Below are 24,775 nucleotides of genomic sequence, written 5' to 3'. Positions count from 1 at the left end.
CTATCTATACCACTGCAATCTCTCACCTGGACCACAGTGGTCCAGCTGGTTTCTCTGCTTCCACACTCTTGCCCTCCACTACCCTATTCTCCCATCAGGCATAGTGATCCTCTAAAGCACAAGTTAGATCACATCACTCCCCTGCTCAAATTCAACTCTAGCCATCTTACACCAGCTAATGCCATTTGGCCCTTCCTACCTCTCCTTCTACCACCTTGGCCTTCTTGCTTTTCCTTAGATAAACCAAGCTAGTTCCACCCCAGGACCTTTACACTTGCTGATCTCTCTGCCTGGCACAAGCTTCCCCCAGGTCTTTGATGTCTCACTCCCTCACTTCATCATGGTCTCTGCTGAGGGTCACCTGTTGTGAGTGGAATTTGTGAGTCACCATCTACAATAACCACCCCACCTCCGTCAGTCTCTGTCTTCTTATGTTGCTTTGGTTTTCTTCATTGCCCATCCCTACCTTGTATATTGTTACATATCTGTTTGTTTACCTCAGTAAAATGTAAGTTACATAAGGATTAAAAACTGTCTTCCTTATCACCATATCCCCAGCACCTAAAAGAACAAGGCCAGGTTCAACAGGTCCTCAAAACCTATTTATCGACTACTTGAATGAATGGGTGGATGGACAGGTGGGTGGAGGGATCTCCTGCTTACAACCATATATGTATTTAGAATAGAATCTAAACTATTTACTACTGATTTCATGGCTCTGCACCTTCTGAGCCCTGCTTATGGATCTGACTTACTGCTGCCCTGGCTCATGAGTGGACACACTGGATTTCTTGCTATTCTGTGAAGAGACTTTATTGTGCTCGGAACATTTACATTTGCTCTTTCTCTTCCTAGAAAACTCTTCTTTGAGCCCTCTGTAGCTACATTTAGGTCTAAGTTCACATGACACTTTCTCAGATAATCCTTCTCTAACCTCTGTATCCAAAGACCACTGCCTCGCCATGAGCAGTTGGCACTCGTTCCTATCACCCTGTTTTATTTCTTTCATAGAACTGACAGGTCTCTGTGATTACCTTGTTTGTGTGTTTCTCATCAGTCTCCTCCTATTAGAATGAAAATTCCTGAGGGCAAGGCTCTATCTGTTCTTGTTCTTAACTCTATACCCAGCTTCTAGAACGATGCCTGGACTGTAGTAGATAAATTGTTATTGATGAAGGGATAGGAAAGTAGAATGAATGGGAGGAAGGAAAGAAGGATGGATTGCCTACCTGACGGAGCTGTTGAGGGGATTAAATGAGCTGACCCATGTCCATCTCTTAGCATAGTGCCTGGTAAAAATTAGGAACCCAATTTGTAAGGGATCATTCATTTTCACTACATCTTCTTAATTTGATAAAAACTGAAGTTTCTGACATCATGACTTATAATCAAAGCCTAAGAAGAGAGGAGCTTGGTCCTAACTGATGTAACCCCTGCTAGTGGGGCAAGAAGGAAGCCTCCCTCCTCCCCGCCCCCCTCCCCCCGGCCTGTTTGCTCTCACAGGGCAACAGGGCTCTGAGGAAGTTGTATGGAGGCCAACGTCTTTATTTTTTGGCATGGATGGTACATGTAGTCAACCACTGTATTATGTGAACCCCAAATCAAGGCACTTGGATCATACAAGGTTTTGTGCTATTTTCACTGTAAGAGGCAGATACGATTTTCATATATAACACTGGAATTTCTGTTGGAGTTTGGCTTCTGAGCACAGAAGGACGAAATGTATGAAATTGAGATTGTCCTGGAAAATTCCAGGACACAAAACCCCAAAATCCACAGGTGCCCACGTACCTCAAAGTTAGCCTTGTCCTAGGCTATGAGTCCTGGAAATCGGAGATCAATTCGTCCTCTTTATAGCCCCCATGTTATTTGCATGTCCTAAGTGATTGAAGCATCCTTTTGGGGAATAGTCACCATCCATTTCCTTGGAAGTAGGCACCATGCTCGATGCTGGCAGAGATCGGTGTGGCCTGGTGCCTGCACATGAGCAGCTCTCACTCGATGGGAAGATGGACCCACCCCTCTCATATGCCACAACACTGAGAGAGGTGTTAACAATACGTTGTGAGGGTACAAAACAGAGAGTGGTTAATTCTCACCTCGATTTTGAAATCAAATAAAGTTTCCCAGAGGAGGTGTCATTGGAACAGGGCCTTAAAAAATGAGAGCTTTCTAAGAAAGAAGTGAGGGAAGAGCATTCCAGAACCAAGAAGGGCATGAACAAAGTCTTGGATATACGATGGCTTTTTAAATCAAATTTGGAGAATTGAGAAGCCATTGGTGTGAGTGAAAGATATTTGGGCTTGAGGTTGGGAAAGTAGGATGGTAAAGGGTGGTAAGAGAAGAATCTGGAAATGTGGATTGGGGTCATGTGATAATTACATGCCAGAGGATGAAGTACATACATGGACGTCCTGCCGAGGAAGCCAGGCTTCAGCCTCGGGCAGCAGGCTGGTGACATGATCAGCTTTGCGTTTTGATCAGGGCACTCTGGCCAGTAGGAAGAGAATAAAGGGGAGAGAGACTGAGGCAAGGACTGGTCAGTTTCACCCAAGAAGATATGAATGGAAATAGTAATAACCTGCATTATCTTCTTATTATCCATGCTCAGAGAAACAGCCAGTTGATAGGCATCACCAACTTCTCAAAACGAAACCACTGCCTTCCATCAAGTCCCTGGGTCCTCCTCCCCCAAAGCCTCCGAAGCCCCCATTCGTGAACCTCCAGGCCTTCCAGAGGCAGGCAGCTGCAATTTCCAAGGTCCACAGGGAAGGTAAGAAAACGCACAGGGCCCCGCACACAGCCAGCCAGCAGGAGTCACGGTTCCAACACCCGTGTCCCCTCTGTTACCTCCCTCTCTGTGTCAACTCCCAGGTGATAATGCCCAGCTGCTTTTCCATGGGGCTGGACATCCATCACTGGTTATTTCACGTACAGGCTATGGCAGCTTGCCCGTGAAATGACAAATCTGTGGGAATTGGCCCCTTATCGCTCCTGGGCCAGCCCGCTTCCCCTGAGAGCATTGCATTTGATCACTGGGAATCTGTCCAAGAGGAAGAAAAAGAAAAGTAGTTGAGCAGGGAGCAGGGAGTTTGTGTGTTTCCTACAAAGCCTGTGTTGTCAACATAATCAGTGCAGTAGGAGAGGGGAGAGAGTGAAAAGGGAGGAAAGGCACTGTTAACTTGACCTGTGATCCTAATGGGGATCCCTCTGGCCTCTGTGATCTGCCTTTGGTAATTAGCTGAAGGGCCCCCACCCCTGCCCCCACTGGCCCTTTCCAAGAACTGAAGCATCCTGGGAAGTCCTTCTTCTGTGCTGTTTTGTGTCTTCCTCTGCTCCTTAAAGAAACGCCTTCTCATTCCCTCTCCACCTGCACCGTGCTCTGATCTTGTTGACACTTCAAATGCCTTTGCTTATGTTTGCACTAATGAAACATGAGGCGAACACACACTTTGGGGTGCTATGTAGTGCCGTGCTAACATTTGTCTTACTGTGGCCACGAGCACCAGCAGATGGTACACTCAGCTGATGCCATCTTGCATTGTTCATTTGACCACTTTGAACAACCTCATGGCAGTTAAATTTCTTGAACTCAGTGGTTCTCAAAGTTCAGCCTGCACCAGAAGCACCTCGAGGACTTGTCAAGACACAGATCACAGGGCCCTATTCCCGGAGTTTTCTGGTTTATTCGGTCTGGATTGGGTGCCTAAGAATTTGCCTTTTTAACAAGTTTCCTGGGGGGATGCTGATGCTGCTGGTCGAGGGACCATACTTGGAGAACCACTGCTGCAAGTCATCTTAAGTCTTATCCTAAAAGAAAGTTCATCTTGTGTCCCCTTGTGCATGCACCTAATCTCAGTTGATTTGGCCAAGACCCCCTAGTACCAACCCTAGTCCCCCAAGGTCCCATTTCCTCTCCACCAAGATGAACCAGGAGAAACTCGCCAGACTGCAAGCCCAGGTGCACATTGGTGGAAAAGGAACAGCTTGCCGGAAGAAGGTGGTTCATAGAATGGCTACAGCCCTAGTTCTCCTTTTTTTTGTTTTGTTTTGTTTTAAAATTTTATTTACTTATTAGAGAGAGAGCATGAGAGCATGCATGGGGCGGGGGAGGGGCAGAGGGAGAAGCAGACTCCCCACCGAGCAGGGAGCCTGATGCGGGGCTCGATCCCAGGACCCTGGGATCATGACCTGAGCCAAAGGCAGACCCTTAACCGGCTGAGCCACCCAGGCGCCCCAAACCTTAGTTCTCCTTAAAGAAGTGAGGGGTAAACAATATCTCTGATATTGAAGAAGTGAATATGGTCACATACCAAGGAACCACAATCCCTTTCCACAAGCCTGAAGTCCAGGCATCAGGGGCAGCGACAGCCCTCACCATCACGGGCCATGCTGACGAAGCAGCTGACAGAAATGCTACCAGTGTCTTAAACCAACTTGGTGCAGACCATCTGACTAGTTGAGGACGACTGGCTGAAGCTCTGCCCACACAGTGCGTGGATGGAAACGCACCACTTGCTACCAGAGAGGAGGAAGAGGAAGAGGAGGAGGTTCCAGACCTTGTGGAGAATTTTGACAAAGCTTCCAAGAATGAAGCAAACTGAATTAAGTCAACTTCTGAAGAAGATGAAACTTGAAGAAGTGACTGGGAGCTGCTGTTTTATATGATGACTGCTTTTTAAAATTTTGTTCGTGGATCTGACGGACTCGAGATCTCTAGTATTTTTAAGCCCAAGCCCTTTGGACACTGCAGCACTTTTCAGTTTTTGCGTAGACACTATTTGTTCGTTGCAGCTCATTAACCTGGAGAAGCCTGGGAAGTTTGAAACAAGGTTAATAAAGTTCTTTGCCTGGTTAAAAAAAAAAAAAGAAAATGAAAGAAAAGAAAACAAAAGAGCTCTCTTATAAGTATACTTTAATAATAATTTGGCCACCTCCATAACAGAGAAGGCTAAGTATGATTTTTATAAACATTAAATAATTCAGACCTCAAACCCTCTCTCTGAAAGCGAAGAAGGTTGTCAGAGAACATAGAACAAAGCACCAAGTCTTCTGTAGTAAAATGGCCTTTGTAAACCCCAGCTCCCCGACTCACTAGCTATTTAAGTTTGGGCATCTTACTCACTGAGCCTCTTTGTCCTTATCTGTAAAGTGGGGATGACAGTAGCACTCATCTCTCAGGGTTTTTGTGAGGATAAATGAGATGAGTCATGGAAAGGGTTTAAACAATGCTTGGCACACCAGTAAGCTCTCACTAAATGCACGCTATCATTATTGTAAGCTCGTGTTGAGCAGCCACGCTCTCTTTGCCCTGGGTGCTGTGAGAGACATGAGAGTTAAAGAGAGAACCCCCCCAACACACAAGTTCTGGTGCTCCAGAAGGTCAGAGTCTCATCCTAAAGATCAAGATCGTATATATAGAAACACCATATAGTGTGGGTGAGTGCTGCGCTGCAGGACGGAGGGCTCCCTAGGTGCTGGGGGGCAGGGAGGCTTGGGGCACCAATGAGTTGCCACTCCTCATTTTGTCTCTGGGGTCAGGGCATTGCACAAACAAAGTTCACTTTTGTCAGGCTGCCACCTATGCCCCTTTTCACTCTGCCTCTTGCTCTTGCAGCAGCCGTGGAAGAGACCTGCCTGCCTCCAGAGAGGTGAGTACCTGTTTCTTAATTGTGGGGGAGCATAGAGCATGGCACATTGACAGGCCGAGAGCGGGCAAAAAGCACAAGGCAGGGCGCCTGGGTGGCTCAGTCGGTTAAGTGGCTGCCTTCGGCTCAGGTCATGATCCCAGGGTCCTGGGATCGAGCCCCGCATTGGGCTCCCTGCTCAGCGGGAAGCCTGCTTCTCCCTCTCCCACTCCCCCTGCTTGTGTTCCCTCTCTCGCTGTCTATCTCTGTCATATAAATAAAATAAAATCTTAAAAAAAAAAAAACACACGGCAGGTGTCTGTGTATCTCAGAAGGGTTGCAGGAAGAACAGATTTATAAGCAACAAACTGCAACTTTTGTTTTAGAGGGGAGATTAAATAAACTGCATTTAACTGCTGTGCTGACATTAACTTGCAAAGGTGGTCCTCTGAGCTACTTTTATTTATTATACAGCTGGGTTCAGTAAATTGAAACATCAGCTTCCATAGTAATAAATCAAATTAGAGGCTGCAGAATGCTGTGGGCATTGGTGTGATGTTAGGACTTGGTAATGGGACAAAAGACCTTCTGTTTTTGCTGTACTTATTCTGAGAATTTTGCCATGTAAGTGTCAGGTCGTTAATTCACTCAACCAAATATTATCTGTTGAGTCCTTTGATGTGTCATGCATTGAACTGGCTACTTTTTACAGATTTTCTTGCTTCCTTTTCTCAAGGCTGCAAAATTGCCACTGCTGGCCTCATTTTATAGCTAAAGGCATTTGGGCTCAGAAAGTCTGGCCACTTGCAGAAACATGATTCCAGCCCAAGTATCCCCAAACTATTTTTTCTATTGAATATAATGGAAACATAAGCTTGTGTAAGTTTGAGGTATACAAGGTGTTAGTTTGATACATACATAAATCACGGTATGTGATCATACACTCCAGCCGTGTTAGCTAACACCTTCATCACCTCACATAACTCTCATTTCTTTTTTGTGTTGAGAACAGTTAAGATCTAATCTCTTAGCAACTTTAAAAGTTATAACACATTATATTTTTTACCGTAATCACTCTTTGTACGTTAGATCTCCAGAACTTATCTACTAGTTGTAAGTTTGTACCCTTAAACAACTTCTCCCCAATTTACTCACCCCTCAGCCCCTGGTAACTACAATTTACTCTGTTTTTACAAGGTTCGGTTTTTTAGGTTTCATGTATAAGTCATACTCTACAGTAATTGTTTTTCTGTCTGACTTACCTCACTTAGCATAATGCTACCAAGGTCCATCCATGTTGTCACAGATGACAGGACTTTCTTCTTTCTTGTGGCTAAATAACATTCTATTGTATATCTACTTCACATCTTCTTTATCCATTCATCTGTTGATGGGACACTTGGGTTGTTTCCGTATCTTGGCTATTGCGAATAATGCTGTAGTGTTAACGTGAGTGTAGCAGTCTCTCTTTGAGATGCTGATTTCATTTTCTTCAGATACATACCCAGGAGTGCTGGATCATATGGCAGTTCAATTCTTAATTGAACTTCTATACTCTTGTCTGTAATGGCTGTACTAACAGGTATGCCTAAACTGTTTTGATTGTATCACGTCACTTCCCTCACAAAGATGTTCCTTTTCTCAAGAAGGTCAGCCTTAGAAGAAGTAAGCATAGGGGCGCCTGGGTGGCTCAGTCGTTAAGCGTCTGCCTTTGGCTCAGGTCATGATCCCAGGGTCCTGGGATCGAGCCCCACATCGGGCTCCCTCCTCGGCGGGAAGCCTGCTTCTCCCTCTCCCACTCCCCCCTGCTTGTGTTCCCTCTCTCGCTGTGTCTCTCTCGGTCAAATAAATAAAATCTTAAAAAAAAAAGAAGTAAGCATAAAAACAAATAATCATATTATTTTAGTAGAGTGTGTTAAGTTTTCTAATAGGGGAAAGTACAAGAGTTAGAGGTTGTGCAAATATGGGAGTGATTGCCTGTCCTTGGGAAGGCCAATGAAGTCTTGATAGAAAATGTATCCATTATCTTTTGCTACAATCATACTAATGATAGGCAACAAAATATCCATAGTACACAGCAGGAGTGTGGGTTTGGCTGATCTGGACTGAGCTCAGCTGGTATTGCTAGTATGTTGCAGACTACCTAGGCAGTTTTGCTGATATGGACCGGGGTTGCTCATGTGTAGGGGTCAGGCTGCAGCCAGCTGATCCCAGATTGCCTTGGCTGACATGAGTGGGGCAACCTGACTTAACACCAGCGGTCTCACCCTCCAGCAAGTTAGCTGAGCAACGATGTTCAGCCACAGCAGACAAGCAGGACGATCCCCATTGCACAAACACTTTTTCAACTCTGTGTGTCATATTTGCTAACATCCTCTTGGTCAAAGCAAGTCACATGGCCCAGCTTCAGAGTGGGAGGACGCCAAAACTTTACCTAAAAAGGGGCAGGGATCCCGGAAGGAAACATTTGCAGGGAGTACCGAGGATCGACATGTGCTGGGTAACATAGGGAGGGGTGCTAGAGGCAGAGGCAGGAGGCGTAAGGAAGCAGGTCTCAATGGTGAAAATTAGAAATAGGTAAGTAGAATTGGTGTGGAAAGGGTGGTATGAATGGAGAGAAATGCTACTGCAGAGGAAGACAGGAGCCAAATCTTGGAGGTTCTTGTCCACAAAGGAACTGACCATGGGTGTTGGGCATGGTTCATGTGTCCCAGGAACTCCTAGTTTAGTCGCCCATTTAGAAGAGTTAAATGACTGCACACGGTGGGTCAGTGAAGCCACATTCTATGTGCATTTATGTGAAAGAGAAAATTTAGACAGCTAAGGCAATGATTTGCACTGCTTACTCAATGAACGTGGGCCCCCCCAGTGTGACAGTTTGAGGGGACAGTGTAATTCTGCTGTGCTCTGAGCCAGTCTTGGCTCCCTTAGGACTCGCGTTCCGTGAGCATCTCAGCGCGACTGTATGTGTGCTGTGATCATAGTGTGTAACTAGATCGGTATTCTTCCTACAGTTTGGCTTTGAAATAAGCTGACTTCTTCTCTGGCCCTTTAATCAAAGACAGCAGTCTGTTTCCACATGGAGGACAAGCTTGCTTGATGGGCAAGTATTGGGAAACAGTGGCAAGTCTCCAATGTGACAGCTTCTTCCTAAGGGATTTGGGAGGGCAATCGGACTGTTGTGTCCTTTCACACTGGCTTTAGAACCTAACCATCATCAGAAATGAGGTTCGTTGTACCTCAGTTATGATATGGGCCATAGTGTTGTCAGAGTACAAAGCAAAACAGACAGAGAGGGACCTGGGATACTTAGGGGAGGCTTCATGGAGGAGGAAAGATCTTCAGATGTCTCCTGCATGATGGGTCCGAATTAGTAGGTTTACTTATTCCCTTTTGTGAAACTGTACAGTAGGTGAAGGCAGGGTACTGTTCCCAGAAATGACCACATTCCTGACTTATCATTGGTTAATGGATGATGGATAGACCAATGGATGTTCAGTATAGAAATAGAACATGACTGAAAATAAGGCAGTAGTAATAAAGTGGAGGATGAACAGACACAAAGTATTCTGATGTGGAAGACTAAGAGATGAGGTTGGATCCTAATGTTAATTACATGCCATGCTGAGGAGTTAGGACCATAGCTTGCAGTGATGAGTTTAAACAAGTAAATGGCATGATGCTGAGCAGCCTTAGATACAACTTCCATGGAAACCAGTGCTTGTTTGGAAAGAACATCTCCTCTGTTCATGGTATTAATCTTCAGTACAGATATTAGATTAGGAACAGAATACACTGGGTCTCATTACTGGAAGGGGACCTGGCAATTATTAACAAATCTGGGGTTTTTAATCTGAGCCCTACCACTTAACACCTACATAACCTTGGACAAATGCCTTAACCTCTGCAAACCTTACTTTCTACTTATGGAAAATGGGAGGCTGATAAGACCTAACTCATATAGTTGTGGTGATGTTAAATGCAACAATAATTGTAAAGTGTTGAGTGCAGTACCGAGCATCTAGAGACTGTTCCATAAAGCTTGCTTAGCTATCATATAACCCCCTCCAAAGGCAGGAATCCATGCTCAGAACCTTAATCTCTTCAAAAGTCCTTTGAGGAGGAGTTCATTCCCTGAAGAGTAAGAGATGAGGTTGGATCCTAAAGTTAATTAGGTGCCATGCTGAGGAGTTGGGACCGTAGCTTTCAGGGATGAGTTAACTTAAACAAGTAATATGTTTTTCTTGTTGGGGCAGATTTTATTCATTTAACGTATATTTTTTTTATTTAAATTCAATTAGCCAACATATAGTATATCATTAGTTTCAGATGTAGTGTTCAACAATTCATCAGTTGCACATTCAACATATATTTATTGACTGTCTACTATATGCCAAACCCTCTTATATATGTTGAGAACATAGCAGGGTATAGAGTAGACAAAAGTGTCTTACATGCATGCACACATACATGCACACAAACATTTGTTTTATTTATTCAAAAGTCCAAGGTGAGCTGGGACCAAAAACTGACATCCCTACCCCAGATTCCCAGCCATCTGTCCAAGATCTGCTCATTGGTAGAGTAGACAGGGTCTTTACCCCTCCCTTACCTGACAGTTCTTAAAATATCTAAGGACTACATTCCGTTAAACAAAACTTTCATCATTTTCAACCATTATTCCCAAAATAGTCTATGTTTTACCCATATTTTTTAAAGATATTTATTTATTGAGAGAGAGAGAGAATGATAGAGAGCATGAGAGGGAGGAGGGTCAAAGGAAGAAGCAGACTCCCTGCTGAGCAGGGAGCCCGATGTGGGACTCGATCCTGGGACTCCAGGATCATGACCTGAGCCGAAGGCAGTCACTTAACCAACTGAGCCACCCAGGCGCCCCACCCATATTTTTATAGATATATGTTTTTAATCATCTTGTTAGAAACTCAGTGCATTTACAGTAGCCACTTTCGCTTTTGAACCTTCACATCCTGCATTGTGTCCTGCAACGAGTACAAGTCTGGAGTCAGATTCCCATAGAGTCGGACCCCTCCTCTACACCTACGACAGCTCAGAGCTTTGATACATACATCTGTGAAGTGGACACAATAGTACGTCATTGATTGTCATGAGGACTAAGTAAAATAAATTGCATAAAGCATGGAGTATACAGAAGATGCTCAATGAGTTTTGGTGTCCTCAAACCTTGGCCTCTCCATCCCTTGTTATCTCTGGGATAAATATCTCATTAGTTCCCAACAGTGCAATGACTCTTTGGAGGTTATTCTTTGTCTTCACTCTTTCATGCAAACCAAGTTGGCTGGCATCCCTCTTGAATAAGCAGCCCCTATTTGTATGAGCAAAGCAGGTTAGTCCCAGGGCAGCAATTAGCGCTGGGTCTCTGTCAGTACTTAGCAGAGTCGGCTAATATTTTATTCATTAGCTATAAATATGGCTTTTCTCCCATTAAGAAGTGTCAGAGGGTAGTCCTGACTCAGGAAATCTCTGACTCAGACATTAAGGAAGGGAGAGCCTACCTATATCAGGAGAGAAGATTCATACAGTATAGTGTTTCTCAGATGAGGGTCCATGGGTAGGTCTCAGGAGTCCACCATTTTCTCTCCTGAACTTTTAAATTTTGTATTTCATCTTACTGTTAGTCTTTAAAAGATACTATAAGCCTATTTTGAGTCTTCCGGATGATCTCTTTCAACCTAATATTTTGGAACACACTTTTTATTTGTGTTTTTGATATTTCTACCCCCTGCCAAGTGAAAAACACAGACTCCTCCTAGGGCCGGGCGGATTATGTGACTATGTCTAGAACCTGCGCTAGATAACAGCGAGGGAGAGATCCTGTGGAAATGGGAAGAAATGCCTTGCCCAAGGCGTTCAAGTAAAATATTGATAGAACAACAACACTGTGGTAAAGCAAAATGCATCTGTAATCTTTATTTGAATAGTGGTAAGTGCTATAAAGAGAATGTTTCAAAGAGCATTCAGATAGTAACTGGGGATGAGGAATGAGATAAAGGATGTGTAGGATGATCAGGAAAGGCCTGAGGTGGTGACATTTGGGTTGAGACCTGCATGATGAGGACCCAGTCACGAAAGGTCTAGGAGACGCACATTCCAGGAGAGGGAACGGCTGGAGCAGTGTCTTGGGGAGACCTGTGTCTGCACGTTGGGAGGAAGGAGGGGGGCAATAGCTAAAGCACAGTGTGCCGGTGGAATGGTGGTTGTCTTGACAGCTGTGGAGTGAATTTGAATGCTGCTCTCTAAATATGTTGGGAAACCAGAGGAGTTTTAAACCAGGGAGTGACATGAGCGGACATGTGTTTTGTAAAGATCACTTTGGAGGCTACATAAATAATAAACTTAGTGTGGAAACAGGTAGAAACAGCTTCAGAAGCCATTGCAACAACAAAACAGTAACAATAAACAGAGCAATCGGCATTCATATTGGTGGTGTTCTAAGCACTTTAAATGTATGACTCCATTTATGACAATCCTAAGAGGTAGATGATATTCCAATTTTATAGATGAGGAAACTGATACACAAGGAGGTTTAATCACTTGATATGGACAAGATGGTAGAAATAGAGATTTTTTTTAAAAAGGGACTCGATATATTTTGGAGGAAAAGCAGTGATTGTGGGATCAGCTGTGGAAAATGAGACGGGTGGGCAAGAGAGGAGTATAAGACCATTTCCAGGTGATTTGCTGTTTCATCATTGTTGGCATCAGTATGTGTGGGGTCCTTGGCACATCATCAGTGCTCAGTACAATACTGACCCTTCCTGAAAGCTATTTGGGATTTTTACTTAAAACAAGCATGTCTTACATGTGCATGTAAGACCAGAACCTCTTAGGACTAGTTTTTAAGTTGTTTGGAACTACAGTGTTCTTTCGTGAATGGCTGCGTTTCAGATAGTCAAGACTGGTATAGACCTGCTCTGACTGACCCACAGCAAATCAGGTTCCTCATGATGGTATCTGGGAAGTGAAGGTGGGCCCTCACATCTCAGTGCGCTAAACTGAATCACCATGGGGCAAGAATGCAGACAGGGGCTGGGGCGCCTGGGTGGCTCAGTTGGTTGGGCGACTGCTTTCGGCTCAGGTCATGGTCCTGGAGTCCCGGGATCGAGTCCCGCATCGGGCTCCCTGCTCAGCAGGGAGTCTGCTTCTCCCTCTGACCCTCCCCCCTCTCATGCTCTCTCTCTCTCTCTCTCTCATTCTCTCTCTCAAATAAATAAATAAAATCTTTTAAAAAAATAAATAAATAAAAAATAAATTAAAAAAAAAAGAATGCAGACGGGATTTTTTTAAGCCTGTGCCTTATAAGTTTTAGACCCAGAATATTCAGATGGCTTCAGCTCAAGCCACTTCAATGAATTCTTATTATCCCTTTTTAATTGGGCTTCAGAAACACAACAAGGCTGCTGTTTGGCCTATTTTTCTAAGGGCAGTGGTGGCAAGAACAGTCCATTTATTTGGGGGTCTTCTTTCATATTTTCAAGTATTCCTCCTTTGAAAAGAAATTCACCTATAGATTCTGTTTATTGAACACTTACCATAGACAAAGGCTTGTTCTCCATACTTAATGTCCACTCTCTCATTTTAAAACTCCCAACCAAAACCACCCCATGAAGTTGGTGGTTAACCGACTCTCTGACCATAGAGTCAGCTTAAGGAATCCAAGATGATGCAGCTGGATCATCACCCTTGCAGAGTTTGACCTGGTCAGCAGGGCTTCAGAGCATCATCTCTCAACCACCGCTGCAGACTGCCTTCCTGAGGATTCACGTTGGATCTTTACCTACGAAGAAGGCAAGGTTTAACAGACACATGGCCTGCTCTACAAATTGAGCCTAGACATTCCCCAGGCAGGTGCTCTTGAATACCTCTCCTGCCTTAGGATTTCTTTTTCTGTCTGCAGAAAGGTCTGAGTAGGGAGCCTGGCCAGGGTGGAGCTAAAGTATCAAAGTGTTTGGAGCCAAGTCTCACCTTTTCTCTTTAGTGGCATTCAGATGACAAGCTGGAAAAATTCATGACTTAGGAAGAAATCAGGCAATAAAGTTGCAGACTTGGAGCCTATTTTTGTACATAGGTTTATTCAGAAAGGTTGAATGGAAACTAGTCTTTGAGTATTACCACGTGCTGGGCATTGCTTAGCCCTTTACACCTGTCAGACTCATGTTAGCCCCATGATCATCATCTGAAGGCAAAAAACTGAGGGCTCAGAGATTTTTCATGACTTGCCCTGAAGTATAAGATAGTATAGAGCTAATCTGGGATGTGAACTCAGGAGTGGATGTTTATAAGGATTTTCAACTACACTATCCTGTCAGAATTTTCCCAACATGAAAAAAAAAAAAAAGAATTTTCCCAACGTGAGAGATTTTTGGAGGTTATCTGTTAGATTCTAAATTCCATGATTGTCTTTCTCCACCTTTCTCACCACCAGGAAGTAGACATGCAAGTAATAATTATTTAATGACTGAGTAAGGGATGGACCAATTGAGTGACAGATTGAGGGAGAAGGATAGACAGATAAAATGATACCACCTTCCATGAACTTTTATATAAATAAAGAAAGCATTCCTAGGCTCTCTCATCTGTATATTTTGCATTGATCTGCATGTCCAGTATCCTGTCCTTCTAATATTAAACAAAGCTAAATAATTAGAACAGTCTGAGCCCTTGTTTGCCCTTGTGTATCAAGGAAGGGCTCTTGCCATGGGAAGACATGGACTCACACGAAAGCTTCTCTGTCCTCTGCTCCTTCTTAGTCTAGCATTCAGCTCCAAGTGACACTGCTAGGAAGCTTGTCCTTATTACTCTAGCCATCCTGGAAGGCACCCCCCTCTCATGCCCCATTCAGTAGTTATTTACTGAAACTAATCATTGAGCACTTCACTTCCATTTTACATTTAAAATAAAATTCAGAAACCCCAAACTCCTTACCAGGGCCAAGAGAAGGCCCCCCAGGTTCTGGCTACCCTGTACTCTCTCCCTTGTTCACTGTCTTCAGCGCCCTGACTGGCCTTTTGGCCTCTCCTCAAACACAGCAAGCATGTTCTTACCAAGCACAGATGTTTGCTTCTTCCTGTGTGCAGGGTGATCTCCCAGATCTTTAGCTGATGGCTCCTTTTCATCGCGCAGGATTCGTTCAGTCCGTCAGTCAGTGACTGTTTATTGAGCTCCAGCTATGTGCCAGACATGGTTCTAGATGCTGATAATGCAACAGAAAACAAAGTCTGCCCTCGTGAATATGCCTTTTAGTTGGGAAGAAGGACAGAGAAGCAAATAATGATAAAATGTAAGACAATGATAAATGCTTACATGTCCACTTCCCCGACCACACCTGTGTCTCCTGTTGCAAGGTACCATCTGTTCCATGCAGAGGCCTGCTTAATTCTTCTGTTAGTACTTACTAATGCTTCAAATAATAATTATTCTGGTTTATTTTCTTTGTTATTCTACACCATGAGAGTCTTGAGTTCAAGGACCTTGTCTCTTATTTGCTTTTATATGCTAGAACAGTGCTTGGCACAGAGGAGGAGCTCAGTGAAAATGTTCATGATGTGACATCATCTGTCTGTCTGTGTAGGAGTTTTCAGTATCACTCTGAGCATCAGAGGAGGATCCAGACAACCAGGAGCCTATAATGTGCCAGGCATTGTATTTGTCATGAGGGACCCAGCAGTGAGTGATCTACAAGATCACAGAGCAAAAGAGAAAAAGTTAAAGTAATAAAAAGTAATGAAATGATTTAAAGATGAGGACAACTACTAAGAATCGTATAAAGCAAAATGTTATATAGTTAGAGATGGTGGGGAAGAGGGCTATTTGAAAAACAAAGTAGAAGAAGGACTTTCTTGAAGGCAACCTATAAGGGGAGACCTGATGGTTGAGAAAGAGCTGGCCATACAGAGTCATTCCAGGTGGCAGGAACAGCGTTTGCAAAGTCCTTGAGGTGGGAGAGAGTGTGGCATCCTTGCAAGAGAGACAGGTGGCCAGTGAGGTCAGAGTGTCCTGGTGGAGGAGAAGAATGGTTGGACAGGAGTTTGGAGAGTTGCTGGAAGTGAGATAATAAAGGGGAGGCACTTGATGGTTTTGTAGTTGTTACTGTTTTTCATTAAGAACCATAGGAAGGGGGAGCCTGGGTGGCTCAGTCAGTTAAGCATCTGATTCTTGATCTCAGCTCAGGTCTTGATCTCAGGGTCATGAGATGGAGTCCTGCATTGGGTTCCATGCTGGGTGTGGAGCATGCTAAAAAAAAAAAAAAAAATACTAAGAAGCCTCAGAAGAGTCTTAAGCAGGATTGTGATAAGGTTCAAATCCTCTTTTTAAAAGATCATTCTGCAGTCCCATCCATGTTGATGTGAAAGTTGGGTATTCATCCTTTCTGATGGCTGAGTAATATTCCATTGTATATATGGACCACATCTTCTTTATCCATTCATCTGTTGAAGGGCATCTCAGCTCTTTCCACAGTTTGGCTATTGCGGACATCACTGCTCTGAACATTGGGGTGCATATGACCCTTCTTTTTCACCACATCTGTGTCTTTGGGGTAAATACCCAGGAGTGCACTTGCTGGGCCATAGGGTAGCTCTATTTTTAAATTTTTGAGGAATCTCCACACTGTTTTCCAAAGTGACTGTACCAACTTGCATTCCCACCAACAGTGTAAGAGGGTTCCCCTTAGCCCAGTGATGGCTATTAAGGAGGGCACGTACTGCATGGAGCACTGGGTGTTGTATGAAAACAATGGATCGTGGATCACCACATCAAAAACTAATGATGTATTGTATGGTGACTAACGTAACATAATAAAATTTATAAAAATAAATAAATAAAAGATCATTCTGACCACTTTGTAGAGAATAGATTATAGAAGGAGCAAAGAGAATGACAATTTGTATTTTAAAGAAAAAGTTGGAGTTTGTGAAGAGGCCATTGATGATAAGGATCTGACAATCAGGAGAGCCACATATATGGAAACACAGCAGCAGAAAGCATCCTGGTGTTTTCAGGAACCATAATCTGACATGTTTAGAATGGATAGTAGTGGGGTGTGTGGGGGGCAGTGCAGCATGGAATAGTTCATTAAGTGTTGGCTGAATTATACTATGGACTTAGATGGTACTTTGTATACTTAACTGTATATGATTATATACAGTCTGTTTTTATTATTTCCGAGATTCTTGGGTGTTCCCCACCTTCCTGTCTAAATTATAAATTCTTTGAAAGCAGGGAGAGGATCTACCATCTCTTACCAGCTGCATAATTGAAGTGTGCTTAGATGGAATGCTTTTGCAACACTTGAAAATTAGAAGATCCAGGGAGTACATTGTAAAGGGTTAAGAGCATAGACTTTGGGTCAGATGACCTCAGATTCCTATTTCGAGCTCTACACACGAGCTGTGTGATCTTAGAAAAGTAATTTAATATCTCTGGGCATCCTATTTCCTCACATGGGAGATGGTGGAATCAATAAATCCTACCTCCTAGGATCGCTGTGAGGATTGAGATGAATATCTGTAATTCCACAGAGTGTCGGGCAGTGTTGTCAACACTTGATAAATGGCGGCTCTTTGCTGTTTGTTGGTAGGAGCGGGGTTTGTCTGTAGCAAGGTCTAGTGCTACAGAAGGGCTGGAGTCAGCAGACAGGGTTCCTACTAAAAGCCTGCCTCTAGCTCTGAGGATTACCTACTCTACCTTTCTGTGAAACAGGTGGGGTTGGATATTATGGCCACCTCAAAGAGACACCCTGAAGTTTGAAAAGCTGATATTTTACAAGTTGACCTTACTAATGAAAATGAGGGCTTAAGGTTATTTTGTTTAAGGCTACAGAAGTTGCCAGTGGTTAAGTAAGAATCTGCTTTAGTGGTGGCATTAGGAGTCCGAGTGCTTTAAGAAAGTCAAGCCTAAGGGGCACCTGGGTGGCTCAGTTGGTTGGGCAGCCAACTCTTGATTGAGCTCGGGGTCGGGAGATTGAGCCCCACATTGGGCTCTGCGCTCAGCAGGGATTCAGCTTCAGGATTCTCTCTCTCTTCTTCTCCATCTGCCCCCTGCCCGGCTACTTGTGCGTGCTCACTTGCTCTCTCTCTCAAATAAATAAATAAGTTAAAAAAAAAAAAAAGGAAAGAAATAACATTTAATTTGCACATCCTGTGGCCAGTCAAGTTAACACATAAAATTAGTTACCAGAGTCATCATAGTTTTGTGGCCCTTTATAGGAAGAATGGAGGTATATATTCATAGATTAAAAGCAAAGAAATACCTACTGTCCAAAGTGATGTTGGAGGCATCGTATTTGGTGTTTGTCGTGGTTGTTGTTGAAATCAAAGGAGAATTAGTACGGTCATGAAACATGTACTAGTAAGGTTGAGCTTACACACATATACACACACATATGTATGTGCATACATATGTATCTGTATATACACACATATGTATATATACACATTTAAAGCAATGTATCATATACAGAGATATATATGCACAAACCTGTGTGTGTGTGTTCTGTTGAAATGAAGGAAGTGGTTGAGGTGGTGGCAGGAGCGTGGAGTAGCGGAAGTAGTAGAAGAGGAAACGTAGAAGACAGTTTCAATAGCTTGTGAAAGAAGAGTGTCCTTGAAAATGTATCACATATTTTTGTGAACCTGGCATAAATGCATTCTGAGATCCATTGTAGCACCTAGTCCTAGTCTTTTTTAAAAGTCTCATCACCAGTCACTTAACTCAAGAGGAGGAGTTCTTAAGGTGAAGGCCTGTGGGAAGAGCAGCAGTCTTACCGAAAGTTATTTATTGGAGATGGAACTTGCCCAGTTTGGGACACTGGGTAATTGAGAAATCAGATGGTCTTACACTACCTTGTCACCAGGCACCTGTGGAATATCACACAGAGCCACTCCTGGCTAAGCTACCCGTGTTCTTATATCCAAAATGGGTGGCCCACTGAAAGGAGAAGTGAAAGAAGCTGGATTTTCAACTTCCGTTTACCTCCCTAATAAAATAAATACAAAAGTGCACCTAACAGGTTTTGCTGTTCAAGTCTCAGTTTTTCCACCTAACATAAGCTCTTCTTTAGATTTTCCAGAGCCTTCTTGCCCTGAAAAATTTCAACTTACCCTCTTGTCATGTGGAACAGGAGAAGATGAGAGAGAATATGTATTTGTCAGGCATTGACCACATGTTAACTGAGTTACTCCTACACTAAATGGCCACAGTGAGCCAGTGAAGAAATTAAGGCTCTGGGATCTTAAATGACTGCCTGAGACCCACACAGTCCGTAAGAGATGGACGTGATGAATCTAAGTACAGCGCCTAACACATGGCAAACACTCAACAATTGTAGCTAATTCTGCGGTGGACTGTTTCACTGTTCGACCAAGTGAACAGGTGTTAGAATGAGCTGTGTGAGCCACTTCTCTAGAATGTACAGCTTCACACAGAGGTTGAGTAAATTATTTTCCAAAAGACAGCTGTGGTCTAGGGGTTGACATGGCAAGTAGAAACAACCATTAGAGGAGGCCACGATTCAAACAGAGACCCCACTGTTCAAAAACTGATTTTGAAGATAGAATTCCAAGAATTCAAACACAATGAGAAAATTTCTTTTGTAAATCATCTGTCACACTAACCCTGCATTTACAGAGCTGTTGTTTCTTCTTGAACATACGTAATGTTGAAGATATCATTAAGAAACAATGTAATACTTAAGTTATTAGAGGTTTTCTATGAGAAAGTCAGAAAATAGAGAAAGTTGATGCTATGTCAGTAATAAAAAGAACTTTCCAAAATGCAAACTTCAAAAAAACCTTTTTCAGTTGGGTGTAATTGACATATAATATTATATAATTTTCAGGTGTACATCATAATGATTCATTATTTGTGTCTATGTTGTAAAATGGTCACAATAAGTTTATTAACGTCTGTCACCGTACATAGTTACAATTTTTTTTTTGTGATATCTTCTAAGTTCTATATATGGTAGCAACTTTCAGATAATGCAATATAGTATTATTAACTGTAATCAACATGATGTACATTATATCCCCATGATTTATTTTATAACTGGAAGTATGTGCCTTTGACCACCAACCTTTACCCATTTATCCAAACTCCACCCTGCACCTTTGTCAACCATCATTCTGTTGTTCTCTGTGTCTATGAGTTCGGAGCTTTCTTTCTTTCTTTTCTTTTTTTTTTTTTTTAGATGACACATGTAAGTGAGATCATATGGTATTAGTCTTTCTCTGTCTGCTTATTTTACCTAGCATGATGTTCTTAAGGTCCTTCTATATTGTCACAAATGGCAAGATTTCTTTTTTTTTTTTATGGCTCTGTGTGTGTGTGTGTATTCATTGTATATATGTACCACATTTCCTTAACCATCCATCAGTGGACATTTAGATTGCTTCCCTATCTTTGCTATTGTAAATAATGGTACAATGAGCATGAGGGTGCTCATATATCTTTTTGAGTTAACATTTTTGTAGACTTCAGATAAAAACTCAGAAGTGGAATTGCTGGATCATATGATTGTTCTATTTTTAATTTATTGTGGAACCTCCATTTTGTTTTCTGTAATGACTGCACCAATTTACATTCTCATGTAACAGCTCACAAGAGTTCCCTTTTCTCCACATCACATTAACATTTTTTATTTCTTCTCTTTTTGATAATAGCCATCCTAACAGGTATGAGGTAATAGTGTGGTTTTGATTTGCATTTCTCTGATTAGTGATGTTAAACATCTTTTTAAGTACCTATTGGCCATCTCCATTTCTTCTCTGGGGAAAAAAAAAAGTCTATTCAGATATCCTGCCCATTTCTCAATTGGATTGTTTGGGAGTTTTTGCTATTGAGTTGTAGAAGTTCTTTATATATTTTGGATATTGATCCCTTATCATATATCTAATTTGTAAATATTCTCTCCCATTCAGTAGGTTGCTTTTTTATTTTGTTGATGGTTTTTTTTCACTGTGCAAAACTTATCTTTTCAGAGAATCAGCTCTTATACTCATTGATCTTTTCTGTTGTCTTTTCGTTTCATTTATTTCCTCTTTAATCTTTGTAATTTCCTTCCTTCTCCTAACTTTGAGCTTCATTCGTTCTTCTTTTTCTAGTTCCTTGAGGGGTAATGTTAGGTTGTTCGTCTGAGATTTTTCTTGTTTCTTGAGGTAGGCATTTATCTCTATGAACTTTGCTCTTAGAACTGCTTTTGCTGCATCCCATAAGTTTATGTTGTATTCCCATTTTCATTTCTCTCAAGGTATTTTTTTATTTCTCTTCATCTTTGACCAGTAACATGTTGTTTAATCTCTATAAAAATATGTTTGTGAACTTTCCAATTTTCTTTTTATAATTTCTAGTTTTATACCATTGTGGTCAGAAAAGATCCTCAATAATGATTTCAGCATTCTTTAATTTATTAAGACTTGTTTTGTGGCTTAACATATGATCTATCCTGGAGAATGTTCTAGTCACACTTGAGAAAAATGTATATTCTGCTGCTGTTGAGTGAAATGTTCTTATATATCAGTTAAGTCCATCTGGTCTAATGTGTCATTTAAGGCCGATGTTTCCTTATTGATTTTCTGTTTAAATGATCTATCCATTGGTGGAAGTGGGGTATCAAAGTCCCCTATTATTATTGTATTACTGTCTGTTTCTCCCTTTAGGTCTGTTAATATTTGTTACATATATATTAAGGTGCTCCTGTGTTGGGCGCATAAATATTTACAAATGTTGTATCCTCTTATTGGATTGGCCCCTTTATCATTATGTAATGCTTTCTTTGTCTCTTATTACAATCTTTGTTTTAAAGTCTATTTTGTCTGATATAGGTATAGCTACCCCAGCTTCCTTTTGGTTTTCATTTGCATGGAGTATCTTTCTCCAACCCTTCACTTTCAGTCTGTGTGTCCTTAAATCTGAAGATTAGTCTCTTATAGGTAGCATATAGGTGGGCCTGTTTTCTCATTCATTCAGCCACTCTATGTCTTTTGATTAGAGAATTTCACTCATTTACATTTAAGTAATTATCGATAAGTATTTCTTGCCATTCTGTTGTTTTCTCCGTGTTCTGTAGTTTCCCCTTTTCCTTTATTCTCCTCTTTCTCTTTCCCTTTGTGGTTTGATGACTTTCTTTAGTGGTATGCTTACATTTCTTCCTCATTATCTTTTGTGTACATACAATAGGTTTTTGCTTTGTGGTTACCATGAGGCTTACATATAACAATTTAGCTTTATAACAGTCTATCTTAAGTTGATAACTTAAGTTCGAACACATTCTAAAGCTCTACATTTTTACTCTATCTCCATGTTTTATGTTTTTGATGTCACATTTTACATCTTTTTTATGTTGTATATCTCTTAACTAATTATTACAATTACAGTTATTATTACTATTACTACTGTTGTTTTTTTAACATTCATATTGGCTTTATGTGATTAATCTACTACCTTATTATATATTTACCTTTACCATATACTTACCTTTACCTATACTTTTATAAATTTTCTTGTTCCTAATTATTGCCTTTTCTTTTCATATAAAGAAGTTCCTTTAACATTTTTGGTAAAGTTGGTTAGGTGGTGATGAACTCTTATACCTTTTGCTGGTTTGGAAAACTCTATCTCCCCTTCAGTTCTTAACATCAACTTTGCCAGGTGGAATATTCTTGGTTGAAGTTTTTTTCTTCCAGCACTTAGAACAAATCATGCCATTCTGTTCTGGCCTACAAAGTTTCTACTGAAGAAATCGCATAGTTTTAGGTGTGTTCCCTTTGTATGTAACAAGTTGTTTCTTTCTTCCTGCTTGCAGCATTCTCTTTAATTTTCAACATATTAATTATAATGTGCCTTTGTGTGAGTCTCCTTGGGTTTATTTCATTTGGAACTCTCTGGTCTTCCTAGATCTACATGTGTGTTTTTTTTTTTCTCCAGGTTAGAGAAATTTTCAGTAATTATTTCTTTTTGACCCCCTCTCTCTTTTCTCATGGGACCCCTATAATGTGAACATTAGTCAGCTTGATGTTGTCCTACTGGTCCTTTAAGCTTTCTTCACTCTTTTTCATTCTTTTTTCTTTTTACTGCTCTGATTGAATAAGTTCCAGTGTCTAGTCTTTGAGGTCACTGATCCTTTGTCCTGCTTCATCTGCTCTGCTATTGAATCCCTTTAGTGTACTTTTCAGCTCAGTTATTGTATGCTTCAGCTTTGTGACTTCCACTGGTACTATTTATATTTTCTCTTTAAGTTCTTACTGTATTCATCCATTCTTCTCCTAAGTTCAGTAAGCATCTTTATGACCATTACTTTGAACTCTTTATTAGTTAGATTGTTTATCTCTATTCCATTAAGGTTTTTTCCCATGGTTTTCTCTTGTGGGCTTTTTTTTTTTTTTTCCCAGAACACATGCCTCTGTTTCTTCATTTTGCTTGACTCTCTGTGTTGGTTTCTATATAGTAGATGAAATGGCCACCTCTCCCAGTCTTGAAGGAGTGGCCTTGTGTAGGAGATAAACCTTATCATTCAACCCTGCCCTAGCATCTGATGTTCTCAAACTTTTTGATCATCCAAGCAGCCTATTATATTGTTAATAGCTCCCAGTAGTGAAGCTATGCCAAGACGTATCAGTGTCCCAAAGGAGAGGACTTCAGTCAGCACCCAGATTCAGGCTGATTAGGAGCCAGACTCTCTGACAGCAACTTTTAGAGTATTCAGTTATCTACAGTCTTGTGTGACTGCAAACATAAGCCCCACTGGCTACCAGAGCTAGGCAATCTGGAAGTGTCCCCTGGGTGACAGAACAATCAGGGCTCCAGATGAATGTATAGGCTCCTTTCTGGGAGATGCCTGTGAGTAGTAGCGAGGCAGAGAGAGAGAGTACAAAGATGGTGGCCACTGGCCTATGTCCCCTGAGAGCCCCTCCATAGGCCTCTAGATGTGTGGCACACCTGAAGCCTGGCCCTCAGGCCAAAACTCCAGGATAAGCAAATGGGCCTCTTTAACAGAAGGACTGGGGTTGTGTTTCAGCCTGATGTTTATACAATGCCCTAGGGATGACAGCAGGCCAAGAACTGTCTCTCCAATTGTTACAGTCCTGTGGGACACAGGAACATAAGCCCCCCTGGCCACCAGAATCAGGTGATCAAGGAGCATTTTCTGGATAGCAGCCACAAAAACCATAGCACTAGACTAAAAACCAGATGTGTATAAGAGCTCCCCTCTGAGAGATACTTGCATGCTTGGAGCACAGCAGAGGGAGAGCACGAAGATAGTACCCACCCTCCAAGGTCTCTGGAAGGGATCATAGTCACCCGTCAGATGTGTGTTGAAACTTATTTTTTTAATATTATAATTTCTGTCTTCCAATATAATGATATTACTAGCACACTTTATTGGAATGCCTGTGTGCAGAAAGCAAATATTTCATTCAATATCCACAATACACCTTTAAATTAGATTTTATTATTACTATTTTATAAAGTAGGAGACTGAGATTAAGGTATTTATTCAGTACTTTATAATTAGAAAGTAGAAGAGCTAGGATTCAAGTTTATATCTGTCTGACCCCAAGATCCAAGTTTGTCTGTAATTCTGTGCTGCCTCCCAATAATGTCTATAGTTCTGGAGACAGACTCTAGACAGATATTTTAATAAATGTGAAAACAAAAAAATTGACACATAGATTTATTTAAATCATTGTTATTTCTTCCCTGCAATCCAAGTTCTTTATATTGACCCACACTGTATTAAATCAAGGCAGATTTCAGATCTGGTTTTAATGGACCAGGAAAAGGATAAAAAGTATTTTCATGTGGTTAAAAAAGGAGGTTTAAATACATCTACAATATCTTTTTTCATTTTTAACATTAATCCTGGGACTGTCCCTCTGTAAAGTCAATTGATCTGAAAGATGCTTTTTTTTTTATATTCAGTTGAAATTCTTTTCGATCATCTAAAGTCAGATACTTATTCATTTCTGACAAAAATTGTCCAAGAAATTGATTAGACATCTTCTTTCAATTTTTCCACAAATTGTTTCTTATTAATAAAGTTAATTTACCATAGACCTGATGAGATTGTTAGGTCATTGGAGCATGAGATACATGGCATAGTCTATAATTTA

At 41.5% G+C, this 24,775-nt stretch overlaps 1 protein-coding gene across 1 annotated transcript in view; it reads left to right on the top strand.

Moving 5' to 3' along the window:
* Positions 1–24,775, top strand: part of FYB2 (FYN binding protein 2) — a 93,983-nt gene that overhangs the window by 1,242 nt on the left and 67,966 nt on the right. The window contains 3 exon segments of the mRNA XM_021684455.1: positions 2,612–2,773; positions 5,618–5,651; positions 17,480–17,488. Of these exon segments, the coding sequence (XP_021540130.1) occupies positions 2,612–2,773; positions 5,618–5,651; positions 17,480–17,488 (205 nt within the window).

The sequence above is a fragment of the Neomonachus schauinslandi genome, chromosome 4 (genome assembly GCF_002201575.2).
Source record: "Neomonachus schauinslandi chromosome 4, ASM220157v2, whole genome shotgun sequence".
Taxonomy (NCBI): domain Eukaryota; kingdom Metazoa; phylum Chordata; class Mammalia; order Carnivora; family Phocidae; genus Neomonachus; species Neomonachus schauinslandi.
The sequence above is the reverse complement of the archived record's forward strand: the minus strand, read 5'-3'. Positions and strand labels throughout refer to the sequence as shown.